The 24,946-nt window shown below is 39.1% G+C and overlaps 1 protein-coding gene and 2 pseudogenes across 1 annotated transcript; all 3 read left to right on the forward strand.

The window, feature by feature from the left end:
* The first annotated feature begins 2,146 nt into the window (after positions 1-2,146).
* LOC139568018 (interferon alpha-7-like) lies at positions 2,147-3,128 on the forward strand (annotated as a pseudogene).
* A 6,272-nt stretch (positions 3,129-9,400) lies between these two features.
* LOC139568024 (interferon a3-like) lies at positions 9,401-10,956 on the forward strand (annotated as a pseudogene).
* A 6,926-nt stretch (positions 10,957-17,882) lies between these two features.
* LOC139568028 (interferon a3-like) lies at positions 17,883-19,921 on the forward strand. Its single transcript, XM_071389716.1, has 5 exons — positions 17,883-18,071; positions 18,275-18,349; positions 18,475-18,624; positions 19,294-19,386; positions 19,601-19,921. Exons 1-5 carry the CDS (start codon positions 17,937-17,939, stop codon positions 19,694-19,696), a joined length of 549 nt encoding a protein of 182 aa, XP_071245817.1. The 5' UTR covers positions 17,883-17,936; the 3' UTR covers positions 19,697-19,921.
* The last annotated feature ends 5,025 nt before the right edge of the window (positions 19,922-24,946 follow it).

The following is a 24,946-nucleotide window of genomic DNA, read 5'->3' on the forward strand; positions in this document are numbered from 1 at the left end:
ATCCTCCTAATATCTATTAATGAATAAATGAGGTCAATTCCTTACGTAGGCCTATGATGCAATCCTTTCAAGAGGCTTGGAATTCCTGGATGGAATAGAGGCTATGTATTTATTTATTCCTTTATTTATATATTATAAAATTAAAAGAGAAAAACATTCATCTATTATCATATTGTTTGTATTCAGTTACATATTCAGTCATCCATGCATCCATCCATTCAGTTTTTCATGCATTCATTTGTTAAAAGGCAATATACAGTTCAAAACAACAGCATAGTGGTCACTCAACCAATATTTTGGTAAATAGCCGAGTGATAAGGTTGGAGAAAAGTAATCAGTCAGAGAGATATTTACTCAAGAAATGACCCTCCAAGAGATCAAAATGATCATTTTAATTACATTTTGAAGCCATACAGTGTTTGTTTATATGTATGTTGTTTCAAACAATGTCATAAAAAAGTACATTTTGGGTTCTGTTGAAGTAAGACAGGTGAACGAAGCTCATTAGGCATTTAAAAGTTATATATTCTTCAAGAGTCAATAGGCAGCCTGTGTATCATTAATTTAAAAGTCAAAATAGGATGTAGCAATCGCAGAAATGTCCCCTTTAACTAAGCATATCCAAGACGATGAAAAGTAGTATTATAAGGAATTAGGATGTAGTTTTTTTTTATAATATTGGTTTATTTATAGGAATATCCCTGCTAGTCTCTCAAAAGTAATAAATAGCCAAATGATAAAGTTAGCCTCATTATTCAGATATGGACGTCATATGGACGCCAGGCTCTGATCAGGCCCTACACCCAAACAAGGGCACTGCGTTCATCCACCTCTGGCCTGCTCGCCTCCCTACCTCTGAGGAAGTACAGTTCCCGCTCAGCCCAGTCAAAACTGTTCGCTGCTCTGGCACCCCAATGGTGGAACAAACTCCCCCACGACGCCAGGTCAGCGGAGTCAATCACCACCTTCCGGAGACACCTGAAACCCCACCTCTTTAAGGAATACCTAGGATAGGATAAAGTAATCCTTCTAACCCCCCCCCCCCCCCCCCCCCCTTAAAAGAGTTAGATGCACTATTGTAAAGTGGTTGTTCCACTGGATATCATAAGGTGAATGCACCAATTTGTAAGTCGCTCTGGATAAGAGCTTCTGCTAAATGACTTAAATGTAAATGTAATATAATGCTGCTTAATTTCTATTTAATCATCAGTTATTATCAAGAGTTTAATTCAAATGTATAGACATGCATGGGACTAAAGACAGAAGACCCAAACAGAACGAGATCATATAAAATCATCATCTCTCACTCCCTCTCTCTCTCACAGACACGGACACACACCCACACAGAGAGAGAGAGAGAGACAAACAAACAAGCAAATAGCAGTTTTGTGATTAAAAAACAAACATTGTAGTAGGCCTACCCTTAGTCCATAAAAGTTAGTTTAATATTGGTGTTGATGAATGGGGCGGTAGGTAGCCTAGTGGTTAGCGCGTTGGACAAGTAACCAAAAAGTTGCGAGATTCGAATCCTCGAGCTGACAAAGAGGAAAGAATCTGTCGTTCCGCCACCCGAATAAGGTAGTTAACCCGCTGTTCCTAGACCTTCATCGAAAATAGAGATTTTGTTCTTAACTAGTTCATTAAAGACATGAAAAGATCTACTGCAATCATTGTGAAGTTAAGAGATAGTTGTTCTTTTTCCCTGTCTTTCTCAGAAACGTTTGAGTGTTCACAAGGCCAGCTATGAGTAACTTCTTTTCAACCGACTTAGGATAACGTGTCTCCCATGAAGGAACACTCGAAACACGATGAGAGGGAAGTGGAGCACAAGGAAAGAGAAATCCGGTCTTGCGGTTCACTGGGCAAAACTTTCCCAAATTCATTCATTTTAACACATAATTTAGCGAGACACCCTTTCACTTTTTGTACATCCTTTCAATCCTCGCTATTTAAATGAATCCGCAGATATGGGATCAGAACACAAACCACATTCACACTGGAGAAAATTTGCGATATACTGGCAACAGGTGAGTCAACAATATGCTATCATTTGATAATTGCTTCAGGATACAAATAATGAATTATTTTCAGGATTATATTCTACTAACAATTATCATCTGCTGCAGATATTCTAACTACAATAAGAATGGCACTTCAGACTATCGCTTGGATGAGCGCCTTCCTCTGCCTTGCGCAAGCTTGCTCCATGCCCATGCCTTTGCCATCTACAAGGACAGCTGGTGCGAATAACACACAACCTACTGAGAGACATGGTACGTTTTTTATATTGCTTTTGTCTTGAGAAGTATTATCCAACTATGTTTAACTGAATAGCTCAACGTGAATGCTGTGTTTTCTCTAACTTTCAGGGGGGACATTTTCCTCTGGAATGCCTGCAGGAGAATGTCTTCATGCCATTCCCAGCCACCGCATTTGCAACCTCCGGCGCATCACAGGTAAGGGCAAGCGAGCATATCCAAGTGTTCTTTACAGCATGACAGAGTATTTTCAACCATTAAAAAGTAGATACCTTTAAACTGCCATTTATGTTATTTGAAATTATTGTTGTTGTCCGTTTCAGTTGAGCAGCAGTGGTGCTACGGCTATTTATGAGACATTGAAGAACATCGACACATTGTTTGGAGCTGACGACCTGCCTACTAAGTGGGACCAACAGAAGTTGGAGAATTTTCAGAATATTGTATACCGCCAGATTGAAGAGAGCAAATGTGTGAGTTACTATGCCAGAAGGGTAGTTAACTGTTTAATTGTGGTATTGTGACATTTTTATTATTATTCATCTTCTGCCTTTTTCTTTCTGGCAGATGATGGGCAGTGTGGATACAAGTGATTATCTCATCAGGGCAGAAGGACTGAATACGTACTTTGGGAACATTGCAGCAGTCCTGAAAAGAAAAGGTAGACTATAGGTTAAACACAAATAGACATATTTTTTTGATAATATCTCTACATACAATATTCCCCCACATTGCCCTAACAGTTTATTTGTATTTTCACAGAATTTCAATTACTGCGCCTGGGAAGTGGTTCGAAAAGAGCTCCTGTACACCCTACAGTTCATTCTGGAACACAACTCTGATAGCCTTCTGTGGGCCAACAGAACATGAATTTTAACATTTTTAAAATTGAGTTTTACAATTGTACTTGATTTTAAAAGCCTACTATTCTACAATCATGTCATGTGCAACGTCAAACAGAAATATTATACATGTATTTATTTATTTATCAAGGTTATTTATTCATGTATGCCTATTTATGAATGTAATTGATTTATCTATTTGAAAATATGTTGCTCTTCATCAAATGTTAAGTTAATAAACATTTGTATACTTTTAAATATTGTTAATCTTTTTGCTCATTCTGTAGCCCAGTCAATCGGTGTGTGAACATTCAGATTTGTATTAAACATGCTCAGGACATATGGATGTCAGTACAATTAGTCCTTTAGCCTACTAATCCATTAAGGAAAGACCTAGAAACAAGTCAACTGTATCTTCTTAAAATGTAGTTGTATTCAAAAGCCTTTTTTCAAATAAGTGTGTTTTAGCACTGGACAGGGCGGGCCTGTTTTGAACGTTGTACTCTGAGCTCCTATACGACTTAATTTGTTGATAGGCATACAATGTTGTTCTATCAATGCCATGATCAGTTCATTTTTACAAGGTTTCATGAGATAAATGCTTAATATAAAATCTGTATAATCAGAAACCTACATCTCCAATTAACGTTGTCCTCATCACATCACCATCATCATAAGCATCATTCTATGAGACTATATATCCATGTTACTTTCCTACTCATTCACATTAGGCCAAACTCACACATCATCGTCATCATTTTCGTCGGTCTTGGTAAGCGCCTAATAAAGGCTAATCTTTTGCACATACTCTTTTATCAACCAGAAATTAACACATTGTAAAAAATTGTAATTTACCGAATCAATGTAATAAGAATGAACCGCATGAGAGAAAATGAAAAAGTAAAGACAAAACTACCGCAGTTTACTCTCCATTTTAAAGGCGGGTCGGATTTAGCCTTCATTCAACACTACCAGTCACTTTGTTAATAAAATGTGTTTCATTTCAAAGATGTGCAATATTAACACTGAACAGTCATGCTTCAGATTGAACTACCTGATTAAAAGAAAGTCACATCAGACTTAACGTGTGAGCAAAATGTGATCGCTGTGCCTTGCCTATTGAAAACTTCTATGTAGGGTTAACCCTACATAGAATCTGAAAAATGTGGTGTGCAATGTCCACAATATTGACCATGGCCCTCATTTGCTAATATAGAGCCCTGCAACATTGTAGAAATAGGCGACTGTTCTATTAGTTTCTCCTATTCAATTTTACCTGCTGAATTACTGCTTTCTGACCTCATGAAATGCATTGCTCCAATACAATTCTCCGCAAAGACATGTATGAAAACTGTTCACTTGCAGGACAAAAAACATTCTTATTCATTTCACAACAGCATAATTAAGCATATATTTTTTACGTAGTAATTACACACTGATTACACTATCACTCGTATTACATATGTCACAACGATTCTTCGATAGGTATGCTATGATGCTGCTAAAGTTGTCTCGCGCACCTACAGTGCTGGTCATAAAAAAAGCTAGCTAGCTGATGGATGCAAACAATGTTCTTCCACATAGAAAAACGACATAATATGTAGCTATAGTTGGTTGGCTAACTATATGGCTAGTTGTCATCATCTAAAATTATCATCATTTATAATACAGTTCTTATTTGATTAATGGTGGTCGGACCCATCTATGTGAAGCTAGACACAATAAGGATTAGCCACAATAGTGGACTTTGAGGTTAGCAAAGATAACCTCCCTCGTAGAGAACCTCCCTTCACATTTCTCACAGTCAATTGTGAATAATAACTCTTCAAATGTTTCCAGTGTCACGTCATGCAGAATCTGCATACCAACCATTTGATATCAATCAGTTTCATGAGGATATGCATTTAGATTTTCCTGAGTTGTAGGCTACAGTTTCGTAGTAGCCTATTGTGTTGTTCTAAATGATGTACAATGAGTGAATTCTAGAGCAGATGGTGTTAACAAACTGTAGCATAGCCTACCTGTTTAGTTTCAATCAAATCACATATTTTGCTTAGCAGCACAATCTTCCTCAAATTTCATGAGAAATTCGTTTTTTTTAGTAACGTTATACTACGCTATTATATTTGGTTCTGTTATGTAGAAAACTATCATTATGTGATCATGCAGAAATAGATTCAGATTTTATCTAACTTTATTAAATGAGCACCATTCGCCACAGTAGGCTAGCCTGTTCTCTATGAATGGAGAGGAGACTGTGTGGAGTTGGGGGTCCTGCACATGTGCAGAAGCTTCAGGACCTTTAGCTGTTGGGAGGAAAGATCCGTGTTTTACATTGCCTGTTTTTATTTCACATCATTCTTTCAATAATCTCACCAGTAAAATCACAACTAACCAACACTAACACTTTGATGAAATCAATTCACTTTAAGCTGTCACTGTAGGATCAATATTGGTTTGTTCTTTGCCTCTAGAACACAAGTTGAAACTTCAGGAGGAGGAACCCAAGCGGTGGACCTGGTTTCAAGGACAGACAAGTCATTTCTACATTTGCGGCTTAATGAGGAAATAATGAAAATAACGAAAATCTTTGTTCCGTTGTTCTAGTTTTAGATGCACATTAGGATAAATCTTCTTCAGGCTGCAGGGGCAGTATTGAGTAACCTGGGAAAAGGTGCCCATTTCAAACGGCCTCGTACTCAATTCTTGCTTGTACAATATGCATATTATTATTACTATTGGATAGAAAACACTCTCTAGTTTCTAAAACCGTTTGAATTATTTCTCTAAGTGAAACAGAACTCCTTCTGCAGCCCACTTCCTATCCGGAAGTGAGATTTCTGAAAGCGAGGTCTCTGTTCAAGAGCTTGTCTATAAATGGGCATGTCACTTAGGACTATACATACACGTCATACACCTTCCCCTGGATGTCAAGAGGAAGTGAGAGCAGAAATGAGTTGATTATCTTGTTCTGAGGTGGAATACATCATCTTGGAATGAGGGGTCCGGCCATTTTTTTTTTCGAAAGCGCGAAGTTGGACCTGGAATCGCCTTCTGGCAAGCTGTCGTTATGGGCGAATACAATCTCCGGCTTAGATTTTATTTGATACATGTCACAATATCATCCTAAAGTATGTTTTTTCAATATAGTTTTATTATATTATTGAAATTTATTCGGGACTTTAGGCGTGTTGCGTTGTATCACTTTGTTCACGAAGGAGAGGTTAGCGCCGCATGGCCAGTGTGCTTGCTAATTCAAGAGGGAAAGAGTTTGTTCTGGATCCAAACAAAGACGGTTCTGGACAAAGGACCCCTTGTACAACATTCTGATGGAAGATCAACAAAGGTAGGACCCAATTTGGGATGCTATTTCATATATCTGTCGAACTGTGCTATCGCTACCGATTACCTGGAATCAATGCTGTTGTGTGTTAGCTATTGTAGTAAGCTAATATAACGCTATATTGTGTTTTCGCTGTAAAACACTTTTAAAAAATCGGGAATATTGGCTGTATTCACAAGATCTTTGTCTTTCATTTGCTATACACCATATATTTTTCTGAAATGTTTTATGATGAGTAATTAGGTAGTTGACGTTGGTGTCTGTATTTACTCTGGCTACTCCCGTGCTATTTCTGACTGTAGCTGTGATGGTAGCAGTAATGTAAAACTGATTTATAGCTCAAATATGCACATTTTTCGAACAAAACATAGATTTATTGTGTAACATGTTATAGGACTGTCATCTGAGGAAGTTGTTTGTAGGGTAGTTTGGTTGGTTCTAGGTTAGTTAGGTTGGCTTTGTGCATGCTACCTGCATGCTACCTGTGCTGTGAAAAATGTCTGTCCTCTTTTGTATTTGGTGGTGAACTAACATAAATATACGTGGTGTTTTCGCTGTAAAACATTTTAAAAATCGGACATGTTGGCTGGATTCACAAGATGTTTATCTTTCAAATGCTGTATTGGACTTGTTAATGTGTGAAAGTTAGATATTTTAAAAGTATACATTTTGAATTTCGCGCCCTGCACTTGAGCTGGATGTTGTTATAAGTGTACCGGTGTCAGGCTTGCAGCCTGAAGAAGATAACATTATGTAAACTATATTACTAATTAACTGTCTTCTTTTGGTTTTATTTCAGAGGGTCAAGCAATGGGGACAAAGGTTGTTAAGCCAAAACCTGAAACTGTGGGGAGACTTTCTCTCTAGACCTCAAAGAGGAACATGCTTTTCTTATGCTTATGAGAAAGCTTGTAGAATGTAGACCTTTCCACATTGCTCTGTAATATTTATTTAAATGTTCAGACTGTGCTCTCTTGTCTCCTGTCTTTGTACTGGACATTTTGGGGGATTTCAAGGTCTTCAACTGTAATTGCGAATAACATTTATCAAATGCATGTGTCAACAATGAATGTGTATGGTTGGCTATATTTTTATATATAAAAAGTTATATCAATGTAATGGATATGAAATGGAAAAGTAAAAACAATAAGAAGAATTTGTCTCCTGTGTTTACCAAAGTAATTTGTTTGCATTGCCACTTTTTATGAAAAAAAATGTTTACAGAATGATTCCATTAATTTTCCTACAATCTTTCACTGAACCAGATATCGAACCCAAGGTGTTCTTCATCACTGAACCAAAATTGGGTCCAAATAGAACTTTGTATGGTGCCATTTACTAATTATTACTGCTACTAATACAAAATATTCATAGATAAGAATATAATAATACATATATTTAATAAAGGACAAAAGAATACCAGCATAGTTTCGAGATTCTTATTGTCATTATATGCAAACGTCATCAGAAGCAGCCAAAAGAGTAGATCATCTGCCTCTAATAGAGTTACTGACAGACTCTGAGCAAAACAAATAGTGCTTTAACTTAAAAGTCATGTAATGATTAACTATTGAATCACCATGACATCAAATAAATAATTTCTGTTTGGTCTAATTATTCATTGGGGGAAAAACGGTGAATTGTGGCGGCTGCTACAATGTTGAACCAGGCTCATGTTACGCTTCTCAGGTGAAAGAGCATTAGGTAAGACAGACAGACAGACAGACAGACAGACAGACAGACAGACAGACAGACAGACAGACAGACAGACAGACAGACAGACAGACAGACAGACAGACAGACAGACAGACAGACAGACAGACAGACAGACAGACAGACAGACAGACAGACAGACAGACAGAAGGACAGACAGACAGAAGGACAGACAGACAGAAAGACAGACAGACAGACACGGAGAAAGTCTAGGCGAAGTGAAAAGTGATGAAGGGATCTGAGACCAGCAGTGAAGCCTAGCCGTATTAGTGGTTCCATAACGTCAACAATTTAGATTGTCTATCAATATCCAAGAATAGACATAAGGCCTATGCTTTCCCAGCAGTTAACTGACTTGCCTAGTAAAATAAAGGTTAAAAAAGAAGAATGGTCCACCACTCAAAGGACATTCAGCCAACTTGACACATTTGTGGGACGCATGGGCTAGCATCCCTGTGGAACGCTTTCTACACCTTGTAGAGTCCATGCCCCGACGAATTTAGGCTGTTGTGAGGGCAAAATGGGGTGCAACTCAATATTAGGAAGGTGTTCCTAATGATTTGTACACCCAGTGTATGGTCAAATATAATTTTTCATATTTCCTTTGTAAAGAAAAGGACAGTTCCAACAAATCATGTTATCATTGCTCGTCAAAATTGCATCACCAGCAGGTGAAAGTTGGTTACATCATTGTTGAAATTAAAAGTTGAGAGACACAGACGTCTCCCTTTCAATTTTCATTTGAAGCGCAACATTGAGGACTTGCAAGTAACGCCGCGAAAGGATATTTCGGACTAACTTGGTAATGAAACCCACTAAATTGACTTATTATGTGGGTAAATGTCATAATTTTGGGTTTTGTTTTGACCTCGGCGATTTCGTTATCAGGCTTGTTTTGTATTTTTTTTTTAGGTTCACGCGAAGATAATGGCAGTTAAAAGCCTAGCTCACGTGTAGCTTATTCTCGCAAATAGCCTATATCAAAATAAAATAACCTATATTGTTGTGGTTAAACTATCATTCAACGCTGGCATTTGGTCGTCCAGAAGTCGGACAAGGCATGGAATTCCTTTGGCTGCATGTGCTAGAGTCTGGAAAGTTAAAAACCCGCGCTTTGGTAGGTCTATTCGGGGAAATTCACGATACAATTTTCACTTTCCCATCTCCAAATAAAACTCCTTAATAAGAGCCAAAATGTTCAAACTCAACTGGAAAACTAAGAGCAAAGCAAACTGCTATTTACAATGTATACAATGCAGAGTTGGACGTGTATTTTTCTTATTATTTGCAGAATGCATAATGTTATTGCTGTGACTGGATCCGACACCACTACGGCCACTTGAGCGCAGAATACCTTTCACTGCTGGACCAGATGGTGAGTTATCAGCACACTGTAAGAGGAGACTGAATGGATGATTAAAGGCATATATAAAACAACCAACCAAGTAAAGTAGTCATATGTTTCATGTTTAGCAGCTGTGTTAGAAAACTGTCATCTATATTTGAGTAGCCATAGTAAAAGGGCGCTAGGCTATAATGACAGAGCGATCACGAGAGGCTATATACATTAGGCCTATACTGTCCTTGCAGTAAAAGCTATACTTTTAGACGCGTGACTTAAAATACTATATTGGTTGTATTCCAGGGAGGAGATATCACAGAGCAGGTTGCCCCGTCTTTTTCCCCGAATCAAATTTACAGACCCATAGATGACGCCAAGGTAAAAACTTCAATTTTGACTTTTCATGTTCTGATATGCTTTAGTATAGCGGTCGTGACCCAACGTTACATTGATGGCATAATTGAAGACTATACTGTTTCTAATCTTCTTTTTACATGTTCATGTGTAGTTTGAGGACCAAGTCAGATTCCGGAACGAGACCATCTATCAAATCACAAAACTGTTTGATGGGAATATGAAGGCTGTCACTTGGGACAAGAAAAAGCTGGACAATTTCCTCATCTGAACGCCAATTGAGAACCTTAAGTCCTGGTAACCGGTCTATTTAAAGTATAATCCCTGTTTTCGTTAGGGCTCTCGAACCCTGTTCATGGAGAACCTCCCTTCTGTAGGTTTTCGCTCCAACCCCAGATGTAACTAACCTGATTCAGTTTATCAACCAGCTAATTAATCGGCTGTGCTAGATGAGGATTGTAGTGAAAACCTAAAGGACCGTATCTCTCCAGGAACAGGGTTGGAGAGCCCTGTTTAAGCTGTAGACTTCTAACTGTACAAGTGAGAAAATCTATGTGGGCTATTATGTTCAGTGGAAGGCTAATGTTTTAATCTTGTCCAACAGGTATCACCTGCCAAGATACCTGAGAGGAGACTGAAACGTTACTTCAAGAATTTGAATAGGATGGTACTGAGAAAAATGGTGAGTTTGTTTTCGGATGGCAACGTGCTTAATATATCTAATCAAATGAATATAAACTAGGCTAAGCAGGAGCAGTTTTGAAACATTTTTTGGGTTCTAGGGCCATATGTATTAAGCATCTCAGAGAAGTGCTGATCTAGTATCAGGTCTCCTCTGCCTTATTTATAGTGACCTAAAAGACAATACTGATCGTTAATCAACACTCCTACTCTGACATGCTTCATACATTATTATTATTATTATTACATACGGCCCCAGCCCTTTGTTGTTCAAGACAATATGATCATTATATGACTAGAAAGTCCATACCACTAATATGTACAGTTTTTCAGAACTACAGTGCACTGGCATGGGAGCTCATCAGGAAAGAGACGAAACATCATCTGGAAAGATTGGATATTTTTCAGGCAAAGATTCACTGATCATCCGGACTCATCTCAGAAGCTACGCCCTTACCAGTTTATAAAGCACGAATACAATCATGTGGGACCCTGTCAGTCTATTTATTATATTTAAATGCATAATTTATTGTTTTTTCATTATTATACATTTATATTTATATTTTGTATGTCCCTTTTGCACCAATGTTGAACTGAACTGTATTACCTGTCTGCTTGAATAACCTAAGAAAAAATTGCATATTGAAAATGTGTTTAGTTGAATTTAACTGTGTCTCGTTCTGCTTTTCAGTGTCACACTTATTCTCAGTGGTGGAAGTATTCAATTGAAACACTGATGTATAAAAGTAAAGATACCTTACTAGAAAATGACTCAAATAAAAGTTAAATTCACCCAGTAAAATTCTACTTGAGTAAAAGTATTTGGTTTAAAATATACTTAAGTATCAAAAGTAAAAGTATAAAGTATTTCCAATTCCTTATATTCAGCAATCCAGACGTCACCATTTTGTTCTTAATTTACGGATAGCCAGGGGCACACTCCAACATTCAGATAAAACTTACAAACGAAACATCTGTGTTTAGTGAGTCCGCTAGATCAGAGGCAGTAGGAACGACCAGCGATGTTCTGTTGATAAGTGCATGAATTGGACAATTTTCCTGTCCTAATAAGCATTCAAAATGTTACGAGTACTTTTGGATGTCAAGGAAAATGTATGGAGTAAAAATAATAACATTTTCTTAAGGAATGTAATGAAGTAAAAGTAAAAGTAGTCAAAAATATAAATAGTAAAATAAAGTACAGATACCCCAAAATACTTCTTAATTAGTACTTTAATGTATTTTTACTTAAGTACTTTACACCACTGCTCAATCCACACGTTTTACCTGATTAATACTTAGAATGTGCCTGTCGTAGATATGGGTCTGAGGATTGCTCTCACAAGGTCGACTCCTCAGCGGGAGGGAAAATATTGTCTGAACACCCAGACTGTGGTTGCCAGTGAGATTAAACTCGTTGCTGATCGTCAGTCACATGATTTTCTACTTTAAGTTTATACACCACATGACCAAAAGTATGTGGACACCTGCTCATCGAACATCTCATTCCCCCCATTGCTGCTATAGTAGCCTCTACTCTTCTGGGAATGCTTTCCACTAGATGTTACTTCAAACATTGCTGCGGGGAGTTGCTTCCATTAACGGCCAAAAGAGCATTAGTGAGGTCGGGCACTGATGTTGGGCGATTAGGCCTGGATCGCAGTCGGTGTTCCATTTCATCCCGAACGTGTTCAATGGGTCATATCAGGGCTCGGTGCAAGCCAATCAAGTTCTTCCACACGAATCCCACAAACCATTTCTGTATGGACCTTGCTTGGTACACTGGGGCATTGTCAGGCTGAAACAGGAAAGGGCCTTCCCCGAGCTGTTGCCTCAAAGTTGGAAGCACAGAATTGTCAAAAATGTCATTGTATGCTGTAGCGTTAAGATTTCCCTTCACTGGAGCTAAGGGGCCTAGCCAGAACCATGAAAAACAGCCCCAGACCACTATTCCTCCTCCACCAAACTTTACAGTTGGCACTATGCAATCGTGGGAGGGTCGCGTCTTCGGTATCCGCGCCAAAGTCGGATTTTGTCCGTTGGACTGCCAGATGGTGAAGCATGATTAATTTCTACAGAAAACGTGTTTCCACTGCTCCAGAGTCCAATTGCAGCGAGCTTGACACTACTCAAGCCGACGCTTGGCATTGTGCATGGTAACCTTAGGCTTGTGCAGTCCCGTGGGAAACCCGACTTCATGAAGCTCTCAAATAACCGTTAAAAAAAAAATGTATTCTTGTGCTGACATTGCTTCCAGAGCAGTTTGGAACTCGGTACGTGAGTGTTGCGGCCGAGGAGAGACGATTTTTTTACGCACTACGCGCTTCGGCGCTCTGTGGTCCCGTTCTGTTCTTGCTTGTGTGGCCAACCACTTCACGGCTGAGCCATTACTTCCCTTCGACGGTTCCACTTCACAATAAACGCACTTGCAGTTGACCGTGGCAGCTCTAGAAGGACAGAAATTTGACAAAATGACTTGTTGGAAAGGCTGCATGTTATGACTAAGACTTGGAATGCCTGGATAGAACAGAGATATTGTAGATATATACATCCAATTATTTAATGGTGTGAGGTTATTTGCCATAACATCTTGAATGGTGAGTATGTGTGTTTACTTTATATGGTATAATACTCATATGTGCTGTATCTAAATGGTTTTAAGTATGTTTTGTGTATATGTAAAAAAAAATATATATAATAATAATCATCCAATGACTTGGCACATGAAACTGTTAATGAATGCAACGTGTAAACTCAATAAACGCAATTTCCCCCTATAGAAAATTGTCTAGAGTGGATCATCATATGTTCTTTTGGTTGAGTTAAGTATATTTTTTCAATTGAAGATCACCACTGACGTTTGTAGGCAACAAGGGAAGGTTTCGATACACCGGGTTAACTTATGAAACCAACCTTCTTTACAGTCTCATCATAAGGCTTATTTTTGGTGAATCACGCAGCTAGGCTACTCGGTTGTCTCATTTCGATTGGCTGTCAGGAATTTTGTGAGGCCTTCCTATAGGCTACATATTGATGCTTGTCTGAATATTTCCAGACCGATTCTTCGAATACTTCGTGAGATTTTGTTGTTTAGCCGACACTCATGATAACCAGTTTGACGTGGTGGAGTGTTTCATTTAGCATATGTCCGGTGTATCCAACGATGAGATGCACATGGAAGGATGCTCGTCTCAAAATCCCCAAATAAGCACAGCATCAAACTCGGCTGACATAAACCATTGATGATTGTGTTCGAGCACGAGACGCAGCCTAATTTCTAAATCTGGCACAATTGACATCTTAGCTGACCATATCATGTTTTAAATACCTAAGGTGGTCGTTTTCCGGTTCAGTGCTTGCAAGAGAACTTGAACATCGAATTCAACATGAATTTGTTATTCGAAGACAAACAGTAGCCAAATAATTTTCTTCAATGGAATGATTTTATAGCACACTAATTTACATCCATTTATTTTTCCCAACAGAGAGAGATGAGTTTTGACTGCATATATCATTTTAGGTCAAGTGAGAACGATATTTGCTAAACCTTTCCAGCCTCTGTGTCACTACTTCCGCCGAAGTTGTTCCCTCTATTGTTCGGGCGGTGTTCGGCGGGCGACGTCACCGACCTTCTAGCCATCGCTGATCCATTTTCATTTTCCATTGGTTTGGTCACCAACCTATTTCGATCCTACCAATTACATGTTGTGTATTTAAACCCTCTGTTCCCCCTCATGTCCTTGTTGGTGATTGTTTATTGTAAGTGTGTGTACGTCTGTACTGGTGTGAGGCGGGTTATGTTACACATGGATATTTATTATTATGTTTTCCGGTGGGTTTTTGTAAATAAATTGCGCCGTTGGAAACACAGTTATTTCTCTCCTGCGTCTGACTCCCCAGCCGCTAGTTAATACCCTTACACTCTGTCATGGAACAAAGTTCCCTAGATTACTTTAGAAATATAATTTTCCGACAGACAACCAATTTATCGGAATGCGTGATTATGATTATTTTTTGCCTGCTAATTGAAATGTCTTCCCTGATATGATAATACCACTTATTACATTAAATAGTTTCACACAGTTAAATGCAGATTAAAATTATACCATTGGACACCTGTTCATGAAAAGACACTACGTCGTTCTAGAAAACATTGCTTCAGCTAAATGAAGAAACTTATAAAGCAAAAGGTTAAAGTAACACAGTAGCTTATATTGAATGGTTTAATTTTATTCACTTTTTCCGTTCTTCCATTTACTCATTTCAATTTACTGTGGGGTTTTGTCGTTTCAGGACAACAGCTTTTGTACTTTGGGAGGATGTTCGAAATTAAATCGTGTGGCAATAGAAGGATCTACAGATTCTACTCGAGTCTATGCACCACACATAGAGCAAGATGTAATATGTATATTTCATAACACGGCTGACTGTAGGCTACCAAAATAAACCTGCTCACCCATTTGAACCAGCTTGTAATTCATTGACTGGACAAATCCAGTGAAATTCATCTCACGTTTGAAAATAATCATCCATTTGTTGATAAGGCATACAATGTTGTTCAAATCAATGCCATGATCAGTTTATTGTTACAAAGTGACATAATATAAATGCTAGATACAGAAACTGCCATAATGCACTAGCGCTACAACTCCAATTGACCCTCCTGCTGTGTTCCGGTCGAATTGGACCGATTTTACAAGTTTTCTTTTGGAAAAATGTAGTTAATTTAATCGGATTGTCATACGGTTCCGTGACTTTGTCCACACAAGGCATCTGAACACACAAAATACATTTGGATGATTTTCATAACATTGGGGTGTTTTATTGAACTTTTGTACACTTGTGATGTTCCCGGTCAAAATTGACCGGTCATGCGAAATGAATGGGCGAGACCACAATTAGTGTATAAAATTGAGTTCAGGCACATGCCCATTCATCAGATGGACAAACTTCCTCTCCCAGACCTCCACATGCATGTGTGTCTTTCGAGCACACAACAGACACATCTCACTCCCCTTCTTTGCTTCCATGGCAACCCCCACCGGAACCTTTCCCCAAATAGAATCTTTCCCCCAAGGGAACCACACCTGTTGGCAGTCTCACAAACAATAATCGCAACATTGTTTCAATAATATATAGCACTATGACTCCTTTCACGTGGAACAAGGAAACACTTGAACCTGTTCAAAAACAGATGACCTAGTTAATTAAGTTAAGAAATTAGAGGGATGGGTGAGTCTGCTCCCTCTCATGGTGTAGCCTAAGCTATATTTGGGGGGGCAGACAGTAATTGGCACAGGTTTTTAATTTGTGATTTAATGAACAACAAAAAATTGTATCATGTTTTACAGAACATTTTACCTAATACGTAACTAATTCTAACGGGCTTGACCACCATTTTATATTGTCTCCAGGTCGGTGTGGTGTTGGGGCATCCTCTGGAGATGGAGGGTCGGTTACTTCTGGTAACGCGTCATGAAAACATATTTCGACAAGCTGAACACCGTAACGAAACAGAAGGTGGGTCCAATATCAAATGTCCTCGAAAAAAGGCTGAATTAATCACAGGAAAAGTTCTAGATCACCACAAAATCGGATGAGAATTTTGCTGCCGCAAGACTCACATGTGAAACATGGAACTTCCAAACGCCGTTCAAGTCGACGGAACGCGTTGGCGCTGCACCTGCTGTGGTTGAGTTGACTTAAAAAAAAGAATGCATTGTATGCACTCCAGGAACACAGCGCATGCGCATGTGAGATCGTGGGGTCTAGGTTCGCTTCAAACTGGTGGCAAGTTTTAAAAATTCCACGACAGCGGAGTACAAGCGGTGACGAAATCAACTGCAGAGTCGAGCAGATGAGGAAGAAGCAGTCTGTTGGACAAACCACATGATCATAATTTTAGACATGTGACATGTACCTGAGGCTGGCTAATAGATTGATGGATGATATATTTACTGACTGACTGAAAAAAACATGCATCTATTAGCCAGCCTCATATTGTTTGTATTCATTTACATATTCAGTCATCCATGCATTCATCCATTCAGTCTTTCATGCATTCATTTGTTTATAGACAATATGCAGTTCAAAACAGCAGCATAGTGGAGTCTATGCACTACAAATGAGCAGATGTAATATATTTATTTCATACCACCACTGTAGGCTGCCAAAAAAACCTGTTGACCCATTTAACAACATTTGTAATTAACTGACTGCAAAAATACAGTGGAATTCATCTCAAGTTTTAAAATAATAATTAATTTGATGATTGGCCAACAATCTTGAACAATCAATGCCATGATCAGATAGTTCATTGTTACAAGGTAACCTAATATAAAGACTTAACATAAAAACTGAATAATCAGAAACCTACACCTCCAATTAACGTCGTAGTCATCATCGTCATATGATTCTATATCTGAATGGGATTTTCATGGTTAAGTAAAAGTTTAGAAAAATAGAGCTATAACCATCATTAGCGTCATCATCATTCACATTCGGTCAAATTCACACATCATCGTCAAGGCTAATTTAGGGCGTATACTCTTTTTTTAAACAAAAATGAACTAACTTTAAAAAGACCCCTTGGAATTTACCGAATCAATTTAATAAGAATGAAGCGCATAAGAGAAAAGGAAAAGTAATTCCCCTGCATGCTGGCAGTACCACCGCAATACCACCGCACATTACTCTCGATTTTAGAGGCGGCGGCTTTAGTCTTCATTCAACACTACCAGTCACTCTATTAAATAAAACGTGCTTTTATTTCAAAGATTTGCCATATTAACACGGAACAGTAATGCTTCATATTGCACTACCTGATTAAAAGAGAGTCGACAACAGACTTGACGTCTGTGACCAAAAAATGATCTCAGTGCTACGACTATCAAAAAACCTTTCTACACAGAATCTGAAAAATGTGGTGTGCAATGTCCAAAACTACAGCATATTTACTAAATATGGCCCTCATTTCATAGGAGAGAGCCCTGTACCATTGTATTATAGAAATAAAAAATCAGCCATGGTTTTCTTAGTTTTTAATATTCAATATGTCCTACATTTTAACACCTGCTGAATATGTTAGCATGAAATGCATTGCTCCAATGCAATTCTCTACATATGAAAACTGTTAACTTGATAGGCAAACATTTTCTGATTAGTTTTACAATAGCATAATTAAGAATCACCCGCTGAAAATTGGGTCTTATAAAGGGAAGCGAAAGCCTGAACTACGAAACCCTTCTTCACCACAAAGGGATTTTGACACCTTTACGTAGCGATACTTGTCTTATATAAAATGGGCAACTTCAACAGTCTAGGTATCATATCAATCAAGATTAAGATACTCCGTCTTTATTCATTTTTAATAGCTGTTCCGTTCAAGTTCTTATAAAAGAAACATGGCTGTATTGAAATGGTTAAGCATTTGCCTGACTCTGTTCTGCCAAGGCACAGCAGCATCAACACCTTGCAACTGGACGCAGTGTAGGTTGGGGAAGCTGAACGACGTGAGCATAGACCTGCTCTCATATATGGTGAGGAATTTAAACTGCACCAGTCCGCTATTTGGTGTGCACAAATTGATGCGCAAAATTCGCAATGATATTCTAATTTCTATTTTGCATTATAGCACATTTTATTGTTAAGCAATGCTTTCAAGTTTGAACAACATTGTTTCATTTAAGGTTACTATCACAATATAGTTTACTTCTTGATATTGATATGAATTCTATTTCAGGGTGGACTCTTTCCACTTAAGTGTGCAGAAGAAAACGTCGAACTGTTTCCAGAGGATGTTTACAAGAACACAGAGGTAGGATACACTTCAGTATTTTGATAAACTAAAGTACAGTATAACTAAAGTACAGTGTGGTAAATTGGAAGTTTAACCACTTCTTTAGACACCCAATGCCTAAAACCCTGTTTTATTTTATCCAGGGTGAGGACGTCTCTGTGGTTGCATTAGAGGCTATGCGATATGTGGACCAATTATATAACAACAGTCTGACGTCTGTCACGTGGAACAAAACAACACTTAAACAGTTCCAAAACGTCATATATCGTCAAGTTCAAAACTTAGAGTTATGTGTAAGTATGATCCCTCTTGTGTAGTCTATAGGTTATACGATGAGTGTACTAAACATTAGGAAGACCGGCACTTTCCATGACATAGACTGATATAGACATGACATAGACTGGCCAGCTGAATCCAGGTGAAAGCAATGATCTCTCACTTGTTAGATCCACTCCTATTGGTGTGGAGGAAGCCTTGAGACATTTGAGACATGGATTGTGTACGTGTGCCAGTCAGCGGGTGAATGGGCAAGACAAAATATGTACGTGTCTTTCACGGGAGTATGCTAGTAGGTGCCAGGCGCACCAGTTTGAATGTGTCAAGAACTGCAACGCCGCTGGCTTTCTCATGCTCAACAGTTTCCTTTGTGTATGAAGAATGGTTCACCACCCAAAGGACATCCAGCCAACATGACACAACTGTGGGAAGTATTGGAGTCAACATGGGCCACATTCGCTGTGGAACACCTGCTCTGACGAATTTAGGCTGTTCTGAGGGTAGAACGGGGTGCAACCCAATGTTAGGAAGGTGATCCTAATGTTGTGTACACTCAGTGTATTTTGGGGGCAGACAATCGTGGGCATTGGTATTTACATAATTTATACACTACAAATATTTTTGTTATATATTTTCATAACCGTCTCAGAAGTAATGCACTCACCAGCATTTTATATTGTCTCCAGGTCGTAGGTGGTGTTTGGAAATCCTCTGGAGATGGAGGCTCGGTTACTCTGAAAACATATTTCAACAAGCTGAACACCGTCTTGAAAGACAAGGTGGGTCCAATATCAAATGTCCTCAAATAGAGGCTAAATTAATCTGAGAAAAAGTTCTAGATCACCAGAAATAGGACGCATTTCAATGCCACAACTCACATATGAAACTTGGAATTGCCCAGTGCCGTTTTAATGTCGATGGATGCGTTGGATCAACAACACCTGCAGTGGTTGAGTTGACTGAAATAAAATGTATATCTTGTACGCTCTCCAGGAACACAGCGCATGCGCATGGGAGATTGTGCGAAAGGAGATTCGCGAAAACTTGGTGCAGTTCAAGAAATTCATTGACAGCAGAGTCAAGCCGTGAGGAGAACCACAGAATCATCATTGGAGACGTGACATATTCCTCAGGCTGGCTAACAGATTGATGGCTAATATATATACTGACTGACTGACTGGCCGGCTGCTAGATTGACTGAATGACTGATTTATTTATTTATATATATTGGTAGACTGATATTTATGTGTACACTATGTATTTATTTATTCGTGTTTTATATATAATACAATTTAATAAAAATACTTACAACTATTCTCATATTGTTTTCATTCACTTATATAATTAATTCATGCATTCATGCATGCCTGCATTCATCCATTCATGCATTCATTTTTTTATAGACTGACTTTCTAAAGGGGAACTCTGCAGTTCAAACAAAACCAAAGCACACTCAAACACTATTTTTGTAAATAGCTGAGAGATGGGGTTGAAAAAAAGAACCACTGTCACAGAACTATGGATGCAAGGAAGGATTATCCATGAAATCACAATTCTAGTTTTATCTACATTTTGAAGACATACAGTGGTTGTTAATATTTGCATTGTTTCAACCAATGGTGTAAAACACGTTTGCACGTTGGTTTGTTGTGTTGCAACACAATCTCACACTCAATTCGTGCAAATATGTACGAAAACTATTTTGCATATTTCAAGCACTTTTGTGCGTTTTTGTGTGAAAAGATACGCATTTTTGTGCTACTTAATACGTAGGAAAAGCACTCATTTTTGTACGACTTCATTCATTGGAACAAACTTTTTCGGGGTCAAACTTTGGAACAATCTTTTGAAAGTTATTTGAGCAATGCTTGATGAGCAGCTGTCTATTTTTTGTCCCATATATTTTTATATAAAAAAACAAAACGTGATAACAACCAAATATTGTTAATCAACCAGGTTGTCACCAAAATAATTATATTATAATAGAAGCCTTACATTGTTTTATAATTTTTATTAACACCTATAACCTTTTCTATGCTTGTTTTCTCTTAATTCTTCAGGATTCTGGTGTATTTGGAGTCAGATAGACCCTTTGTTTTCATGTAGGCACCAGTAGGCCTATAGAATTTTCTTCATAACGCATTTCATAGTATGTGGAGATGACAATCCACAATTTTCTTCATTTTATTCTTTAACTTCTTAGGGCTACAATTGTCTTTATTTATTTATTCTTTAAGGGTTTTTCTTTATTTTTACTATTTTCTACATTGTAGAATAATAGTGAAGACATCAAAACTTTGAAAAAACACCTATGGAATCATGTAGTAACCAAAAAAGTGTTAAACAAATCAAAATATATTTTAAATTTGAGATTCTTCCAAAATGCCACTCTTTGCCTTGATGACAGCTTTGCACACTCTTGGCATTCTCTCAACCAGCTTCATGAGGTAATCACCTGGAATGACATGATGCCAGACGATAGGATGGAAATTCCCTCCTCCGACATTGCGTATCATCATCCCCATCTGCAAACAGTAGCAGACAAAATTCCAGCTGTGGACACAGACGCTCCCATCCTCCTGATCTTAGGACGAGACATCTTAACTTCTTAACGCACGGATCCCTTTAGCGGGATAATTTTTGTAAACTACCGCTGAACTGCATTTATAATCATGAAATCACAAGTGAAATATACCAAAACACAGCTTAGCTTGTTGTTAATCCACCTATCGTGTCAGATTTTTAAAATATGCTTTACAGCGAAAGCAATCCAAGCATTTGTGAGTTTATCAATCACTAGACAAAACAGTAAGAACAGCTAGCCGCAAATTAGCTTTGTCACGAAAGTCAGAAAAGCAATAAAATTAATCGCTTACCTTTGATGATCTTCGGATGTTTGCACTCACGAGACTCACAGTTACACAATAAATGTTATTTTTGTTCGATAAAGATTAGTTTTATAACCAAAAAACGCCATTTGGTTTGCGCGTTATGTTCAGAAAACCACAGGCTCGTTCCGGTCCTGAAGGCCAGACGAAAATTCCAAGAAGTATCCGTAATGTTCGTAGAAACATGTCAAATGTTTTTTTTAAATCAATCCTCAGATTGTTTTTAACATACATAATCGATAATATCTCAACCGGACGGTAAACTATTCAATACTACAGAGAAAGAAAATGTTGAGCTACAACTCTCGGGCGCATGAACTAATCAAAGGACACCTGACGCGTTTTGATAAATCTCGCTCATTTTACAAAATAAAAGCTTGAAACTATGTCTAAAGCCTGGTCACAGCCTGAGGAAGCCATTGGAAAAGGAATCTGGTTGATACCCCTTTAAATGAAGGATGGGCAAGCAATGGAACAGGGATTTTTCCAAATAAAAGGAACTTCCGGGTTGGATTTCCTCAGGTTTTGCAAAATCAGTTCTGTTATACTCACAGACAATATTTTTGACAGTTTTGGAAACTTTGGAGTGTTTTCCATCCTAATCTGTCAATTATATGCATATTCCAGCATCTGGGCCTGAGAAATAGTCCGTTTACCTTGGGAACGTTATTTTTCCAAACATAAAAATAGTGCCCCCTAGCTGAAAGAGGTTAAGGGTACACACGGTACAAAGCAAATCAATGGGCCCCATGACATACCTTATGCATAGCGACTCGACCTCGGGTGTGTCATCGTGGGTGAGGTCTGTCTTGGAACGGCTCACCGACCAGCCGGTGTTAACGTGTTCAAGACAAACATACTTCAAAATGGTCGCACATCCTATCTGAGCCCTTGCCCTGACTTCATCCAGGTGAAAGAGAACTACAACAGCATAGCTCAAAAACACATCTCTCTCTCTACAGTGCACTCGAGAGATCCAAGCACAACTGTGAACACAGACAGCCTGGGATGTTCCGTGTTCGACGAAACACAAGACGATGATAAACAAGCACCATCAGTGGAGGACAAAGCCTTCTTGGACATTATGGACGAACAGGTTTTCCAGGATGACGGCAACAACTGGGTGGCTCCACTACCATTTCGCCCCACTAGACGTCACCTTCCTAATAACAGGGAGCAGGCCATGAACCGTCTCACATCACTTCACAGGACTTTAGACAAAAAGCCTGACATGAAACGTAATTTATTCCTCATGCAAAATATGCTGGATAACGACCAAGTCGAACCTTCTCCGCCACTAAAGGGAGACAAAGAACGCTGGTATCTGCCCATATTTGGTGTTTACCATCCACAAAAGCCTGAAAAATAAGATAGGTGTAATAAGATAGGTGTTTGACTCCAGTGCTAAGTGTAAAGGCATGTCACTTAACGACGTTCTACTCAGTGGTTAAACAGACTTAAACAACACACTCTTGAGCGCCCTAATGCGCTTCCGCAAGGATTGCATTGCGCTAACGGCAGATGTGCAACAAATGTTTTACTGTTTTGGTGTACGTGAGGATCACAGAGATTACATAAGGTTTCTCTGGTATGAAGACAACAACCCAGATAGAAACATAACTGAGTACAGGATGAATGTCCATGTATTTGGGAACAGCCCCTCACCAGCCATCTACTGCATGAGACAAGCAGCTCTACAGGGTGAGAAGGAACACGGGTCAAAACCCAAGCAATATGTAGTGAGGAACTTCTAAGTCGATGATGGGCTGACATCAGTAGCTACTACAGAAGAAGCTATCAACATTCTAAGAAAAACACAAGCAATGTTAGAGGAGTCCAAAATGAAACTAAACAAAATTGCATCCAATAGCAAAACAGTGATGGAAGCCTTCCCCATGGAGGAACGTGCTAAAGTCTTAAAAGACCTGGACCTCGGAGTGGATCCTCTCCCTTTTCAGCGGAGCCTGGGACTTTCCTGAAACCTGGAAACAGACAGCTTCACATTCCAGGTGTCCCACAATGAGAAGCCTTTTACGCGGAGAGGCATCCTGTCCACAGTGAATAGTCTTTATGACCCCCTTGGGTTAGTGGCTCCAATAACAATGCAAGGTAAAGCCTTAATCAGAGAACTCTCTTCTGACCAGAGTGAGTGGGATGCCCCTCTTCCCACAGAAAAAGAAGAGGAATGGAAAATGTGGAAGGAATCTTTGATGGAGTTGGAACATCTGTATATTCAGCAGACCTACATCCCAGTCTCCTTGTCTACCACTCAAAGAAGAGAGCTGCACATCTTCTCAGATGCCTCTACAGTAGCCATAGGAGCGGTAGCCTACCTGAGAGTTATTGACTCGAAAGGTCAATGCCATGTTGGATTTATCTTGGGGAAATCAAAATTGGCCACTCGACCGGCCCACACTATCCCACGCCTAGAACTGTGTGTGGCTGTGCTAGCTGTTGAGATGTATGAACTGATCAGAGACGAAATGGACATTGATGTAAATCAAGAGCCAATTTCTACACAGAGCCAAGTTCTACACAGACAGTAAGATAGTTCTCGGTTACATCCACAATGTCACCAAACGATTCTATGTGTATATTGCCAATAGGGTAACTCGCATAAGGAAGTCTACCCATCCAGATCAGTGGTGTTATGTAAACACTGACAGCAATCCAGCAGACCATGCAACAAGGCCCATACTAGCTGCGCTCTTAATCAGGTCCACCTTTCCTGACCCAAGCAAACTCAAGTGAGCCTGAGACCATCAATTTTTACCTTGTAGAGCCTCACGCAGATGCAGAGATTCGACCAGATGTCACAGCCTTCGCCACTAAGGTTTCTGGAGCTCAACGTGGCTCTCATCGCTTTGAGAGGTTCTCAAGCTGGTAAGCTCTCAATCGAGTCACAGCACGACTCATTCATGTTGCCAGATCCTTCCATGAAGGTGCGGACAACACCAACTGCAGAGGCTGGCAGGACTGTAATAAACCATGCAGTACAAGTGAGTTGTATTAAACTTCTGGTCTCTGGTATCATCCACAAGTGTGTCACCTGCAGCAACGTTAGAGGGAGGTTACTTGACCAAAAGATGGCTGACTTGCAGACAGACTCACATCTGAACCACCATTCACCAGCGTTGGACTTGATGTGTTTGGACCATGGAATGTCATAACTCGACGCACAAGAGGTCAGGCCACGTCGCAGTTGGAAACGAGAACTTGTTCTCAACTGGCCTACCTGGTTAAATAAAGGTGAAATAAAAAAAAATATGAGGTGGTAGTGCAGACTCCAAGAGCTGGGCGGTACTTTTTACATGTATGTCTACTAGAGCAGTCCATATTGAGCTCATCGAATCCATGTCCACATCCAGCTTCATCAACTCACTGAGGCGTTTTTTCTCTATCCGTGGTCCAGCAAAAGTGCTACGCTCTGATCGAGGTTCAAACTTTATAG

This window comes from Salvelinus alpinus, chromosome 1 (assembly GCF_045679555.1).
Source record: "Salvelinus alpinus chromosome 1, SLU_Salpinus.1, whole genome shotgun sequence".
NCBI classification, from domain to species: domain Eukaryota; kingdom Metazoa; phylum Chordata; class Actinopteri; order Salmoniformes; family Salmonidae; genus Salvelinus; species Salvelinus alpinus.